Here is a 16,995-nt window from a genome sequence, read left to right on the forward strand (position 1 = left end):
CTTCCTTTGCAATGCATAAACAATCGAAAAACTAACTTCTTGCATTGTTTTCAATTTTAAAATAAGATTGGGTTATGAGCTCAAAGGGCAATTTGATAAAAATTTCCGAACAAGATTTGCATATACTGACATAATAAGTGTACCTTGCTTCCTTTATAAAGCTTGATGCTGTACAATGTTTCATTTTCCAGCCGATACTTACACTCTAGCTCCACTCTCTGACCTAAACAAAATATGTAATAATCAAAGATTTCATTCTTTCTTCTAAATTGTCTATAAATGGGTTTCAATCTGGTCTCTACAGCGCGTCTTAACTAAAGACATTAATATTTATTTCTACTGCTGCTTTGTCAGATGCGTGAAATTACGGGTTTGTTAAAGTAAGAGGGGGTTATCTGTAGGTTAATAATTCCTTCAGTGTTTAGACTGAAATGGAAAGATTACGAGGAAATTGCCAGGTCCCTTTTTAATTTTATTTTTTTAGTCAATCATAGCCATATTGCTTAATAATATCGGTTTATTAAATTTGAAAGTTTGTATTTACTAACCTATGTCTTTAAGGTTAAAAGTATAGTCCAAGCCCCAAAAATTGTAAATATTTAAACATTAATATTTTGCTAATCATATTATTTCTCCAACTTTGTTTGAATTTCATCCCTGTTTTTGTTTATTTGATCATCAGGTCAATCTAAGTTTAACGAGTTATAAACTTTTTAGCGTTTCATCTGTCTGGAGGAGATTTAAAAAGACATTCAAATATTTCAAAATATGAAAATTAAAAAAATAGACATTTATCTCAAAGTGCCTAGTTTTTTTGGTTTATATTTCTTTATTTGTCAAGTTAGGTTAGGTTATATTGGGTATTCCCTCAGGGTTAGTGCTCCGCAGGTATAAGACCTGCAGGCCTTGGATCCCAGCAGGTTAGGCATAGGCTATCTAATACCCGACCCCTTATTTTTCCATTTTTTTTATAATAAGATTTAAAAACATGAATATTTCCCCCTAAGTAAAAATTTCTCTTCAACTTTTTTACAAATTAGAAAAACAGATACCATAAATATTGATTTTTTTTTGAATTTCTGAATTATTTTTGTACCATAAGACTCTAATTTCCGTTTAATTTAATGTCATCCTGTGGACAAGTCATTATGTTAGCAATTATTGCTTTTATCTAAAACCACGTCTCTTTACTTATAACTTTTACTTTGCAAAAAAAGTTGAAATTTTTTCACAGTATGGCTTCGAAACCGAATAATATCTGCTGGACTAGAGTCGGTTCTCAGCCATGCTGAATAATAAAGTATAGCATCGTATTAAAGATAATTTTCGACGAATTTAAAAAGAAAAATCATATATTTAATACTCCGAGGAGCCGAAGGTCTGGGCTAATTTAATCTTTAAATCATTTTTTATTCTAATATCCGCGGAAAGCTTTCTATAACACGGTGCAATAAATAATTTATTTTAGATAAAAATTAAAACATACTGAAGAAGAGTGTCCATTCAAAGATTAAAACGAAGTTTAGGACGCAAATAAAGGGCAATATCAGTTTTGTAACAGATACGTCATCAGCCGTTTGTTTTTCTTCTCTTTTCTCATGCAGAATTTTAAATGTTGTTTTCTTTGGAAATATTTCAGTTATAAAACCAACGATATTTTGGATATAGTCCCTTTTGTGGCAACGCACCTTAAGGGGCGATTCTTCGTATTTTTCACAGTAGCTTCTCTCCTATTTCTAGCCCCTGCGGGGTGCTTTAACTCTGCGGGGCCAATTACCTAACCCTGTGGGGCAATCACCTAACCCATTATAACCTAACCTAACCTTAAATAACATATAAAAAGCCATTTTAAAAATGCGACGAATCGCCCCTTAAGGGGCGTTTCCACGAAAGGGACTATTTACGATATTTCTGTTTTAGTAGCGCTGCTATTTTATAATTCACAATTGTAGCAATGTAGCAAGCAATAAGTGGGATATAGGATTTATTCGTCCGGTATTTAGGATCAGAGAGGAGGGGGAATTGGTCTATTTAATACACTAGTTCCCAAAGGTTTATAGTATCGTTTTCGTATTCACTGTCTTAACAACTTTGGGAACTTTTAATTTTTTTCAAACGTTTCAATCACTAACTGTAATCTACGGATGAGGTAATTTTGTGTATCACCCCATTGGGGATTAAAATCAATTTATTGACCATTGTCTTATACCTTTAGATCCTCGAATTAGGATAGACTGCTCAAATTTGCGTTCTTCAAGTTGGAGACATTGGAATTTCAAAGAAAAAGATAATTAATCATCTGATATATGAGATTATTCATTATAGACAGCTTTCCGCAATTATTAAAAAGAAAAAAATATAAGTTTTAAACTATTATTAATATTATTATTTTCATTTTAGTATTCGTCAAAAATTTTCTGTAATACAATGCTATACATGATTTTTCAGTATGACTGAGAACCTTTTTTAATCCTGAGAACATTAATCTGTTTCGAAGCCTTACTGGAAAAGTAAAGTAATATCAGAAAATAGTTTGATGAAATACAATATTGTATTTGAAATATTTTACAATTTTAAACTTTTAAAACTTAAAATGTTCATTTCATTGTCAATACAAATTTTGATTTGAAATCTATTGTTGTTTGTAAACTCAGGGATATAAAGGGATAAGACAATTTCCGATAAATTGATGTACATCCCTAAAAATGATACGTAAATTTACCCTATCTGTAGATTACAATTGGTGGTTGAAACATTTGGACACTCAACTTAAAGAACCAACTAATAAAAATAAATAAAAGTCCCCCAAAATTTTTGAGCCAAAGAATAAGAAAACGTTGTTAAAAAGATCTGGGACTAGTGTAATAAATATCCAAATGTTCCTCTCTCTCTCCCTGTAAACACTTTTCTCTCCTCTCTCTCCTATCTATCTACTTTTCCATTTTCATGGTAAAAGATACATAAAATAATATATAAGAATTCAATAAGGGATAAAAGACTATGGATGTTGGTATAATGTGATACCCCAATTACGAGAAACAAAATTACCTGTTGTGTATAATAAAATTCTCTGGAAAAGTTTAGACAACTAAGTTTTTGGTAACAGTTTAATTTACTATAGAATAATGCCTCCATCTATGTACTTTAAAGATGTCTATTTTGAGGTTTACAAAGCAAAAAAGTAAACTATTAGAGGGGGCACGAGCTATATGTAACTCTATAATATCATGGGGACCCTGTGTAATTTTTCAATTGGGTCTTTGAATATTCAATGGCGTCGGAAATATTAACACAGCCAAGTCTCTACTAAAGAGTAGAAAGCAATTGAACCAGGTAGTTATCTGGGTTATACATCTATAATTATACATTTATTGTGTTATTTAATACTTATATTTGCGATTACTTTTATTTAATGAAATCTTCCAATTTTTAACATTTACAAAACAGATCCATGACAGATCTATATAGGAAATAAATGTCTATAAACGAGCTCAAGTTTTCCAAAGATCAGATGTTAAAAACTCATACTGGTTCAATAATCAATAATAAACTCTCAATGACCAGAATGATAAGACACATTATTGTACTCTATGAAGAATAAATTAAATTTTTTATTTCATGTTGCTATTCAAATTATATTGAAGTATTAAATTTCTATTCATAAAATAGAAAATTTAAGTTTATAATATAGTAAATCAAGGAAAACTAAGTTTTAATGTAATATGATACTAGCGACGCGCCCGAATGTGTTCAGATATTAAACTAAAATTTAACATTTAGCTAAATAGTTTAACCCTTTCAGGACGACAATTTTAAACAAAAAAACATTAGGATTCTAAAATATTTTAAAGACAGAGAGACAAAATTATAAATACGGTTTTAAATAAAAATAATGAAATTAAAATAAAGACGGAAGAAAAGGGAAGTGAGAGAGAGTGACATTAAATCTTTAAAAAATGATGAATAAACGAAACTATAAAAGTCGTAGTAATCTTTATGAGTAACTTGATTTGTAGTACGGTTCGGAGAGAGAGATTCAGGGATATGTCAATGGAAAAAATAATATTAATAGTCGGGGATAGGTCAATGGAAGAAATAAGATTAATAGTCGGGGATAGGTCAATGGAAGAAATAAGATTAATAGTCGGGGATAGGTCAATGGAAGAAAAATGATTAATAGTCGGGGATAGCTCAATTGAAGAAAAAAAGTTAATGGTCGGGGATAGGTCAATGGAAGAAAAAAAGTTAATAGTCGGGGATAGGTCAATGGAAGAAAAAAAGGCTAATAGTCGGGGATAGGTCAATGGAAGAAAAAAGTTTAATAGTTGCAGAGGTCTATGGAAGAAAAAAGGTTAATAGTTGGGGATAGGTCAATGGAAGAAAAAAGGTTAATAGTTGGGGATAGGTCAATGGAAGAAAAAAGGTTAATAGTCGGGGATAGGTCAATGGAAGAATAGGGTTAATATTCAGAAGTGAGATAACGTAGAATATATTTTTTTAGGTGGTGCCTGCACCACCGATTCACTAGTATATCCATATAACCCTGGTTTACTCAGTTCTAGAAATATCATCCTCTAAGTAGGAAATATATTTCAAACATAAACAAACAAAAAAACATGGATTCTAGGTTCAGATTTGGGAACATTTTTAATTAACAAAAATTGCATGAGATAATATTTTAGTCAATGTTTTAATTATTTTCTATAATTTCATTTTAAACATTGTGTAATTGTAATCATGACGTATTAATGTTTTTTTAAAAAGTTTTCAGGAGGTTAAGCTGTAACCTTGAGGATTTTTAAAGAAGAGTAAAATTTTATTTGCAACAAGTACATTTTTCTCCAAGTTGCATAATAAAAAAGCTAAAAAAATATAAGTAACCTCGGGTATCTAAAGGGATAAGATAATGGCCGAAAAATTCATCCCTAAAGATGATAAACAACATTACCCTTTCTGTAGATTAATATTATAAACGTCCCCAACTTGAAAAGCAAACGAATAAGAAAACATTACTCAGAAAATTTGGGGACTTGTGTAATAAAAGCCCAATGTCTTCTCCCTCCCTGGTTAAACTGATTTGTGGTAATTACACGGTAGCACTAAAAATTTGTCCTAAAGTGCAATTAAAGGATGATAAGACGTACGGACATAACCTCGTTGTACAACAGCTTCGCTTCTAAAAAGTTTGGACATTTTTTTCAAGTTTAATGGATGACATTATCTTTTTCAAGATTAAGTGTGAAATTTTGTGGGCATAATTTACTTCAGATTAACCTGTTGAAAAGAAACTAATAGTACATAAAGTTTCACTCCCTTCCTCCAAATGTTTTTTTTTTCTGGTGCCAAATTTTTCTTCCCCACGAAGGAAGGGGACATTTGACTTTGAGTTTTACTGGTACTTTAAGTTTTATCAACAGGATGTTTCATTCATTTGGATAACTCTTGATTGGTTCGTTCAAAACTAGAAGAGTCCAAAATTTTCACCTAATTATTCATTTAATATACAGAAAGGGTATTTTTTTTAATTATTGATGATGAACATCAATTTATCGCCCATTGTCTTTTCCTGTTGTCCCCTGGACTTTTACAGATGACCTTTATACTTTAATACATACGTCATTTTCTTTGTTTGGTTTTTTTACCTTAAGAAGAAGGCGAGTACAGTGTAATAATTCGGTGGAAAAAAACGCAGTGAAAGTTTATTTAATGACAGACAAATTTGATTTTTTATGTTTCGTGTTTATACCCAAAAGAAATATTTGTATTTTATGACTTTTATCGACGTATAATTATAAAACTGCGTAAACCAACCTGACAAACTGATAATCCCAGTTCATGTTTATACCTAGTCAAAGAAATGGCAATTAAAGAAAACACTTTTAGATAATATTGATTTATTTCAATGTTTTGAAACGGTTACAGAAAAAACGAAACAGTGATAGGAATATTAATTATTTTTTTAGAAGATTGAAGGGTAAAATCAAGTTTGCACCCCCCTCAACATCTGAGACAGATCGTAATGCATTTTTTTATCTCATTACAATTGATATTGATAGCCCAGCTACACTTTGAATAGTGTATTTCCGCACGTATGTCCGTCTATTTCAGTCACTACTGTGAATAGACTCAGGGTACCAGGTACTTCTGGAGACAGATATACCTGTCAATTTTTGCCTTTTAAAGGTAAAAAACGGCTTTAGTAAGCTTATTATCCAATGTTACTTCGTGTTTGGAACAAAATAAGGCTTAAAGGAACCTTTAAAAATATATCTGGATGGCTCATGTGGCCGCCAGGATTTATGGATAGGTAAAAATGTCCAAGTATAGTTGCATATTTTTTGCTATTTGAAAAGTCAGAAAATTTTATCTTTCACCATTTTAAATATGATAATTAAAACATTAGAAAAGGGTGGTGTTTAACCCCCCAGAAAAGGGTTAAATTGGTTATATTATGCCCAAAAAAATTACACTACTTAATTGGCTACTTGTTGACATAATTGTCCTTGTTTATTATAATGTTAAGGAATGCTCATATGAATGATTAATAATGGGAAGTTTTTTTACTAGGAGAAATACCGAAAAGTACATTAACGATGTCAACTTTTTTATACGGCTTGATAATAAAGATTTGGCCATTCAAAAGAAAAAACAACTTAGATATGTGGTAGTACATGATTAATACACTAAAACCAATTCTGTTAACAACGTAGGGCCAAATCTTAATAGTAGGTCCCAAGGCACTAACTATCCTAATATTTTAGTTATCTGATTGCACGACCTTTTTTTTAGTCCTAACTATGTATGTAACTGTGAGTTGGGCCTGTTTTAGAACAAGGCATTCCAACTACCCGTATTTGTTATAGCGGTACAACTTTTAACGCAAACAAATTTGGCATTTCAAATGATCAGACCGAAATAAAAATCCTACAGAATTTTATCTTTATTAATAGATGTGCTGAATTTTAATTTCCAAATGAATACGCAGTTTGCGCGATTTTCCTAAAAAAGCTTCAAACTTCCAAACTTTCAAAATTTTGAACGTATAAACGATTTTTACATACAAAACTTTAATTTTCAAAATTTTTATTTTGTTTTTGAAATTTGAAGCTTTTTTAGCTAGTAGTAAATATTGAGATAGGATGAGGAAACACCGCGGAAACTGCGAACACATTTGGAAATTAAAATTCAGCACATCTATTAATATACTAAACAACCCTTTATGACATACAAATCATGACACAACCCAATCTGTCCCGATTTTGTATCACTTTGAAAAGCGCGATTCCAGTTACGTCATATACGTTTCGGGAAAGAAAAAGGGAAGGGGGGAAGAAAATCTCTTCAAAAGAGATGGGAGAAAAGAGAAGAGATTTTCTTACCCCCTTCCCTTTTTATATGACGTCACAGGAATCGCACTTTTCAAAAGTGATACAAAATCGGGACAGATTGGGTTGTGTCACAAATCATTATTATAAAAAGTATTTCTATAAAACCGATAATTTACAAATATAAAGTTAGACTAATAAAATACCTTAAACTAAGATAAAGCTTACCTATTGTAACTACAGAGGGGACAGACAGGTTTATATCTGTTATTCCAACAACTCCTAAAATCAGAAATAATTATAAAACAAAAGTTTCAAAGATTTATAGCACAAAATAACAAGGATGATAACAGCCATAAGCAGCAAAGCTCTTGAAAGTAAAAGTAAGAACAACAAAGATAATGAAAACAATTTAGGCTTTTCCGACAGATGAATACTAGAATAGTATATAGTAAAGATACTCAGCGGTAAAACAAATCTTCACACAAAAGTCTTTATTTTGTAACAGCTAAGTACAAATATTTTTAAAGTAAATCAGCCCTTTATCTTTAATAAAAGAATAAGCACATTTACCCTTTATAAATTGAATGTCCTCTAAAGTATTACAGACAGACTTACGAACCAAGTTGGGTATGGAGTAGATGTGCTTTACTAAAATCTTTACAAAAAAAATAGTTGTCCATCTAAAATAGCAGCTGAGAAAATGATATAATTCTTACGGATAAGTAACAAATGACCATCAGAGCATTACCTGACGAACCAAGTAAATATTTTTTTGATGCTCATTAGTAAAGAGAACCTTCACAAAATTCCGACGTCTATCTTGAATAGCAGCTTAGAAAATCATATTTTCCCCGAAACGTAGCTTACAGACGGATATTTCGAATTAAAGAGTAGCTTTGTAATTTAAGTGTAATTTAAACTGAACTTTCTTTTTGTAAAGTCTAGCACGTTAAGAATTAACAGAATGACCCTTAATTTTCGAAAATATCCTTTCACAAGATTAACATGAAATTAGAGAAGGTATAGTGACAGTATTCAACGCAGTGTTTCCATTCCAGTATAAAATAGTGGAATTATAATTTAGATTAAATCTTAAATTAGAGAGTTTAATTTAGGATTATAGAATAGAGGATCAAGACTACGGTAATCTGTTGGGGATGTTGCAGGTTCGAGTCTCATCCAATGCGTGTCACACTAAGGACACTAAAACGCTTCCTTGTTTGGTTAATTCCAGAAAAGTTAATTAAAAGCATTTTAGGCACAATGCCATGTCCTCTAAACAGGCACAACACATTGCACCGAAAGGACTACTTAAACAAAGGACTGTATATGCGTCAATCTAAATTTTGTACCTTGTTGTACTTAAGAATCAATGTTCAAAACATAATATGAATAGGATGATTATATCATAGAAAATATTTTAAATTGACATAATTGTCTTGTAACTACTATAATAATAAATTGTATCTGACTGTTTCATCCAAAGTACGAAATCAATAAGACAATTCTAACAGGCCAAAATTAATATAAAAAAACTTCACTAAACAATAATTATAGAAAAGCTTCTCGTTTAAAAAAGGCCGTAATGATAGCGCCATAAGTGAATATCTATTCTTAAACCTTTTTTGGCTTTAAGCTTAGGAAAAAACTGCATTAAAAGATGCATACAGGAAAGGAAGTTAATACACAGGGATAAATGAAATGTTAATGTGGTTTAAAAAAAGGAAACAGCTCATCTATCTTTTTTAATTGGCTGTAATATGGCCTTTTGTAAATTTTTATTTATGTGAATATTAGACAAAAATGATATATAATGTAAACGAGATTGACAACATCAATAATTAGTCAGTTCCCTAAATCAGATAGTAGGACAAACGTACATCAACAAATTTAGAGTGTCAGAATATATTTTTTTATGTCTGATCAAAATTGAATGCAAAGTTGCTTCAATATCTAAAACATGATCTTGTTTAAGGATATACTTGTGTCTTGTTGTTCTAGGAATCATTATTAAATAAACCAAAAAGGTATTTTTTGTCATATTATTTAAAATTTACATTTTCCTTTCTCCACAGAAAAAAAGAGGATTATAGAAGGGGAAAGTTAAGAGAAAAGGTGAAGCAGCTAGTTCTAAAAGATCGCTAGTGATAGATACTAGAGGTAAGTTTCGCTTTAGAGTAATCATAATGTTTATTTACTATAAAATTTTCCATTGCAAATAATAACATAATTTAATAATAAAAAGGAAAATTAAATGCATTAACGATAGGGATATCTATGTGATAAGAAGGTTTTCATTAAGATTCGTTTTCATTAAAATGTATGCCTCTTTTAATTGCAAAAGATCAAAAGCCACAGAATCTGTTAAGTATATTGTAGCTTGACAAAGTGTCTCAAAATCAAGAGTCATAAAAATGATGGATTATCCATCTCTTTTATATTGGTTTTCTTTCCAAACTCTCCTCTCATCTCTCTCATTTTTATGACGTCAAATGACCTTGTTCAGCTTCTGACACTTTCAGCAAAAAATGTAAAACTGATGTAAAATTTCAAAGAGAGACAAACATTTGTGCACCCTACCACTGAATCAGATAAACACCTAATTACTGCATTCGTAATCGAAGCTAGTAGTGGCTGACTCATATTATGACGTCAAAAAAATTAACCAATGAGAGGCCAGTATACACTGTAATTGACCAATTGTAAAATTTATAGTGGACTCTCATTGGTTATTTTTTTTTGACGTCATAATCTGAGTCAGCCACTTTTACTAGCTTCTTCGTAATCGTAAGGATCCTTCGATAATAAATTTTAACTCAATAATATAAAACTGAACAGTCTGTACTAATATTTCTGATGTTATGACTAAGTATGTTGATTTATAAAATGAATGGTGATATTAAGATTCTACCTTAAACAGGAATTTTGATTATAAAAATTAAAGCAGATTAAATAAACGATTTGATTTAAAATACAGGGAAAAGTATGGGAAGAAAATAGTCTAAAACAATCCAGGGGTCTATATTACTTGAGAACCTAATCGGTTAAAAAAAAACTTATTTTCATGACACTATACACTAAAGGCCCCAGCATCTACGGTATCTTTATACCGAAGGATCACACTAACCGATGAACCGATATGGTTCTTCTTTACCATGCAGCTTTTCATATGTCCTGAGAGGGTTTATAATTATTGTGGGGGAGGGGTAAAAAAACCTCCCAAGAGAAAGAGTCTTAGAAAAAAAACCGCTTAAAAATGTATTATATTTTTCTCAAAAAAAACTATAAAAACAAGGATGACAACATCCAAAAGTAGCGAAGCACAAAAATTATGTATAAGAATTTAAATATTAGTTGTAAAAAATATGTCTATTGGGGAAAAATCACGAAACCTTTTCAACATTTTTAATTTTTTTGATGCTGTGAGTATTGGTGCAAAAAATATGACGTAACAAAAAAAATTAGCCAATGAGAGGCCGTTATTGACCAATGGTAAAATTTATAGTGGACTCTCATTGGCTAATTTTTTTTGTTACGTCATATTTTTTGCACCAATACTCACAGCATCATTTTTTTAATTCTTATATATTAGTACTATGACTAACAGACTGACGGTCAAAGTAAATTACATACTGGATGCTCAAAACAACGGGAAATTCAATTTTGATATTTTTAACTAAAAAAAAATTGAAATCGGACCATAAACACCAAAGATATGAGGAAAAATATAAAAATAGCCAAAAACCTGCAAAAAGGCATCATGACCGCCATTGATGTTTTCTTGAAAAGACAGGAAATTTTATTTTGATATCTATAGCTGAAAAAATTTTGGAAATCGGTCCATAAACACCAAAGGTATCGATAAAAATGTGAAAAATACAAAAATAGCCTAAAACCTGCTTAAAGGCAGTCTGACCGTCATAGTTGTTTTCTTGAAATGACAGAAAATTTTATTTTGAGATCTAATACTGAAAAAAATGGCGTTATCCTCTTAGAAAATTTTTTTTCAATTTTTTTCAATTTTGTACCCCCCCCCCCCCCCCCCCCCTCCGACTACCGACGAACAACTATTTTAGGTTAGGTTAGGTTTTAGGCTAGGGAGCCGAGCGCTGCGGCTAGGCAGGCAAGGGGGCCGAGCACTGCGGCTAGGCAGGCAAGGGGGCCGAGCGCTGCGGCTAGGCAGGCTAGGGAGCCGAGCGCTGCGGCCAGAGTTCATAGTTCGCTGTCGGGGGGAGGGGGGGGGGGGGGGGTACTCAAATTTTCAATATTGAAAAAAAAAATTTCTAAGAGGATAATACCCTCGAGTTAATAGAAAATTGACTAAAAGTATACTTTTTAAAGAAAACTAATCCATGTTCTGCCAAGCTGCGACAAATTGATTCACTCTCAATGCCATAACTTTAGTGCATCAAAGGAAGAAGTGAAAAAACTGAGGAAATTTTTATGTAAACTATTCCTTGGAAATTTTGTAATACTTTCAAATTATTATAAACATTCTTCACTTGTAAAAAGCGAAGCTCATCTAGAATATTAGTTTGTATGTTTTTTTTTATTGAAGATATCTTATCCTTAACTTAGGCATGTTAGAATCGTCCTTTTGATTTTAATCTAATTTAATTTTAGGTATAGAGATTTCATGCACTTTACCAGAAAGTTCTTATTTTGATCTTATACATGTTGATTTTTCTACTTTTTGACTACAAATATCGGATCTACTGCAGTTCACGGTGAAATATTGCTGGTAAGCAATATTTCAAAAAAAAAACAGCTGCCAAACGGCTGAACGTACAGATCATACCCGCACACCATTTTAAGCGGCTTAAGAAGGCCTACAAATAATCTGGAATAGCCAAGATCCAATTATGCACAGGGAAAGCTTCACTGAAGAAAAAACGCGTAAAATAGGTCTTTTTCGCGCATTTCTCTGCACTGCGAGATAATTATGCATTATTGATTTATGGCTATTCCAGATTATTTGTAGGCCTTCTTATGCCGCTTAAAACAGTGTGCGGGCATGATCTGTACGTTCAGCCGTTTAGCAGCAAGCAGCCTTTAAAATTCATAGATTTTTTGAAATATTGTTTACCAGCAATATTTTACAGTAAACTGCAGTAGATCCCAAATATCTATAATTAGGTCTAATCAATTTTGCAACAATTTTACATATAATGTCGTTTAGACAAAAATATTTATATTATGTTTTTGAATTTTAACAAGTGTTGATATTTGTTTGTACTACCGTCTAATTTAGGGATGTTGTCTATGGTCTATGGACAAGTGCGAAGCATGAGTATGGTCCCTGCCTTGGGCGAGATGGTGAATGTGCCCAAGTTTCCGAGGCCTGCTGTAGTATGTATACTGTAGGGATGTTTTCATCATTATTAAATGATATCTTACTTTGGACTAGTGGCTTCAATAAGTAAGAAATCAATTGCACAACATGCTACAGCAATGTTGGTTTTAAATGAAGAATGCAATCTATTCTGTATAGTTTAAATTCTTAAGCTAAAGGCAAAAAACCTTACAATTTTATATGATAGGACAAGGGCTAATGATAGGAAAAGGGCTACATGAGTACAAAATAATTATACCAACCTAACTATCCAATAACAAGGAATAAACTACACATTTTTGCTGTAATAAAATATAAAAAGATGAACATTTATACAATTCTGCTTTTAAATAATTTGGCCTTGCATTACAAAAGGTCGCCAGAAATATACCTGGAATTACATACATACAATTACAGAAATACTTTTTGCTCTTAGTATATCGACTAAACGATAAACTGGAACGTTATGGAATCTTGATAAATCTTATATAAGTCTGTCTGTCTGTTTGTACTGCTGAAACTATTTGTTAAAATGCTCCCCCATTTTTTATTTTCTTTTTAAAACTAAAATTAAAAATGGGGGATAGTCTCTCCCCCATAATCCTAGAGGCCTCTAGGGGCGTCGTCGCTAGTTTATGCTAAATCAATATCTCTATATCAGACATAGAATATGTGTTCCATTATGACAAATATGTCAGCAAATACTATCAAGTTCTACAGGACGATACAAAAGCCTGCACATTGCCAAGTGCAATTTAGATTTTAGTAAGAGATTTCATATTTCTTGGATAATAGTATTACTGTGTTCTAACAGGCTGCAATTGTTAGTAACGCAGCTACTCTATGTATTACCTGGATAACCTGTAAAGGACGAGATACATCACAAGATCTTGTATAGATGTATCTCTGAACCAAATCTTGTTTATTGAGTGTCAATTAAGTTACGGACAAACCTCCTTAAGGTAACAAACTCTTTGATTGCGACCTTTATTTCGAAGTTTTAACTGTCAATGGTCAGCATTGCGCCTTTGTTTGAGCCAGAGTATTTCCACTACTCTAACTAAATTTAAGGCGATGATAGCCTTCAATGATTTGAACATAGTTATAACCGTTTTTTAATACACTAATAGCTCAAAGGACTTAATTATACGACAAAAGGTGTACGTTAGATATATTTTTTCTGTAACTTCCCCTACAAAGGTCTAGCGAGCACCAAAGTCCCCGTCCCCCTATTTAAAAAAGAATAAAAATGATGTAGTTGTAGTTATTTTCTTTATGTCAACCTTTGGAAGGGACCCTAAACCCTGCGAGACTACCCTGTACTCAATTTAACCTAACCAAAAGTAAAATCGAATAATTACAACCACCCTGAATGCTCAATTTACTTCAAAATAAAAAAAATGAAGGGGGGGGGGGTAGGAAGGATTTGGCATTTTGATGGAAACCGCTTATTTATCTTTTTAAATTAACCCTATTCATTGTAGTGGGGGAATGAAATTATATATATTCCCTTGGGTAAAGGGGGAGGGATTAATTGTATCAATAGAGATATTAGGGAATAAATAGCGGATACATTCAGTAGATAAAAACACAATTTAGAGCAAATAAAGATGAAAGGGTTAATGAATGAAAACAAATAAGAAGATAAAAGTAAAATTTTGTTTATGAGTTGTTTAGTTATATCAATCGACATATTATTACTTGGATGTTGCACCAGATTTTCATGTACTCTAATAAAGTGACACTCGCAGCTGGTCCCTTTACATCATCCCTTCCCCTCTTATTGCATTAACAAACTGATCAATAAATGAGGTACATATTAGCAACCTAAATTGACGACAATGTTGACAATTTTTCCCATGTCAATGTATCCACGTATTCTATATTCATTGGTATATCAAATAAATAAGGGGTTTAATAAACAACCTAATTTACTTTATGTTATTTGACAGTCATTGTCAAGAAATTACTAAATTTGATAAATCTTTCAATTTTAATCTGATTTATATTTTTAATTTCTTAAGATTCGTCAAGGAAGAAACTGTTATGTGTAACCTACGGAAGTAAGAGACCTACAGTACTACCTTAGGAATAAATAAACATTGATTTAACTGTCTATATTGTAACATCATTCCTCTAATGCCAAAATTATCTAAAAAAAATCTAAAACTGTTTCACTTTTACTGAAAAAGTTTGTACTTAGTCAAACACTTTGTTAATATCAAACTTATTTTCTATTTGACTCACCTATATAAGTAAGATTACTGAGTAGTATAAAAGCCTGGATAAGACGCTCTATCATATCCAGCTTCTTCATTGCTGCGCTACTAGGGGCTTAGCAACACTTTAATCTCAACAAATCCGCCATTCTCACTTTTAGTTGTATAGATCTGAAATATGCAATATTAGTATTGAGTATCCTTTTTTTTATGGCTAAAATGCATTTTTCATATGCATTTTAAAACTACTAAAAGTAAGAAGCTAAAAAAACTAACTTTTCAATTTTGAACAAGTATAGTCTAAAAGTAATATATCTTTTATATAAAATCTTTATGTATGTGATTCCATTTCCATTACGTACAATATCATCTAGTCATCAGAACTGCAAAGTATTACGAAACAGCTCAAAAAGATTTTGTTTTGTGGTGTATACAGAGTTTTGTAAGGTAAATTTGTTCAGGGGGGTTGGGGAGGTGTAAAATCCAACAAATATTTACCCCTCCTCATGCCCCTTAAGCGGGGGGTAGAGGTTCATGAGGGTAAAAATAGCTAAATAAAATGAACTTATTAACAAAAGTATTCATTGCTGTTTTTAAATATTGGTAGTTTTATTTCTGTACCGCCATTTGCATTTTGGTTTTTGAGTTATATATGCTTTTTATTTCATTTCATCTCATCTTTTATTGATTCTTTTGTATACTTTTTGGCATATTTATTTATCATATAAAGAAAAGTAAAAGAATCTTATAGATAAAAAAGATAAAAAAAGAATAACAACAGCCATCCACCTAATTCATGATAACTGACAGCAACTGAAAAAATATAGTCGTAATAAATTGAAGCTGATCGCTTCTGAAAGTAAAAAATACAACCACTGCACTGTCACCCTTCAGCAAAAGTTATGGATGAGGGTTGTTAACTTTCAAAAAGAATGATTTAATGGTTTAAGCCCATTGTTTTTTATTCTTTTAACAAAGATAACTATTATATAACCAAAATAATTGTTCTTGGAATCTAATAGAGTTAATTTTGTGTATTTTTTTCGTAGCATAAATATCTTAAACAAGTCAGAACTTCAAGACAAAGATTGTGCATTCAGAATGAACAAAACCTAAGGGTCTACTTCAGGGGCGTCCAAGCTTTTTTATTTGGGAGGGGTAAAATTGTTTGAAGGGGGAGGTAATTTTTGTTGGGGGGGGGGGGGGTAAAATTGCGCGAAGCGCGCTGAAATTATTTTTTACCTGCCTGAAATCTGTTGGCAGGGCTAATTGTTTTTACCCCCCACAAAAAAAAATTTACCCCAAGGGTAACAAATTTTTTTTTGGGGGGGGGGGGGGTAGTTTAAATACTATTAAATATTTAGTAGTAAAAATGCGCGCAAAATTTTTTTTGTTAGGGATTATTTATTTTGGGGGGGTAATTCCCCACTTTACCCCCCCCCCCCTTGGATGTCCTTGGTCTACTTATTTGATATTATTTTTTATTTTTATATCTTCTTTGTCCCTTTTCACCATATATTTATAACTGTCCATTCTTAGGACACAAAACATTTTTATTTCTTCTATTGTCCCTTACCCCCTTATGGCTGGGTTTATTGTTCTTATGTAAATAATTACTCTATTATTTACATTAATCTTGTAATATTGGTAATAACTTTTTATAATACAGTAATATACAGGACTTATATAATATATACATATATACGAGGACATTGAGAAACAATATCAAAACAAATTCCAAGATTTTTTAAATTTAGTTTTTGCTTATTTTCTAAGGCATACAAAATGTTTGATTTTTAAACTTTCGATTTTTCTTTACTAAAACACCTGTTCTGAATGGATCTTTAGTAGGATCACTAAAATGTAGTAAAAGGTACAGCAATTAAGTAAAACAATATATGTTGAAAGGGTTTAATATATATGTATGTTCCTAACACTTGGAGATTGATCCGACTTTTAATTGGGTCATTGAATATCATCCAAGTCTCTACAAAAGAGCAAAAAGGTAATTTGATAGCGAAAAAGGTCCCCAACACTGGATCCAGGTTGTAGTCTGGGTTATTCTATACTATTACATTTATTGGTACAGCCGTTAATAAGATTTTACTGGAAATAC

At 31.6% G+C, this 16,995-nt stretch overlaps 1 protein-coding gene across 1 annotated transcript in view; it reads right to left on the reverse strand.

Moving 5' to 3' along the window:
* LOC145327732 (uncharacterized) overlaps window positions 1-15,046 on the reverse strand; it is a 37,950-nt gene extending 22,904 nt beyond the window's left edge. The window contains exons 1-3 of the mRNA XM_080171287.1: window positions 14,908-15,046; window positions 7,554-7,607; window positions 144-223 (exon numbers count right to left, since the gene is read on the reverse strand). Of these exons, the coding sequence (XP_080027413.1) occupies window positions 144-223; window positions 7,554-7,607; window positions 14,908-14,977 (204 nt within the window). The 5' untranslated portion in view covers window positions 14,978-15,046. The remainder of the gene's footprint in view (window positions 1-143; window positions 224-7,553; window positions 7,608-14,907) is intronic.
* Window positions 15,047-16,995: the final 1,949 nt, after the last annotated feature.

This window comes from Acartia tonsa, chromosome 9 (genome assembly GCF_053477335.1).
Source record: "Acartia tonsa isolate MP-2025a chromosome 9, ASM5347733v1, whole genome shotgun sequence".
NCBI classification, from domain to species: domain Eukaryota; kingdom Metazoa; phylum Arthropoda; class Copepoda; order Calanoida; family Acartiidae; genus Acartia; species Acartia tonsa.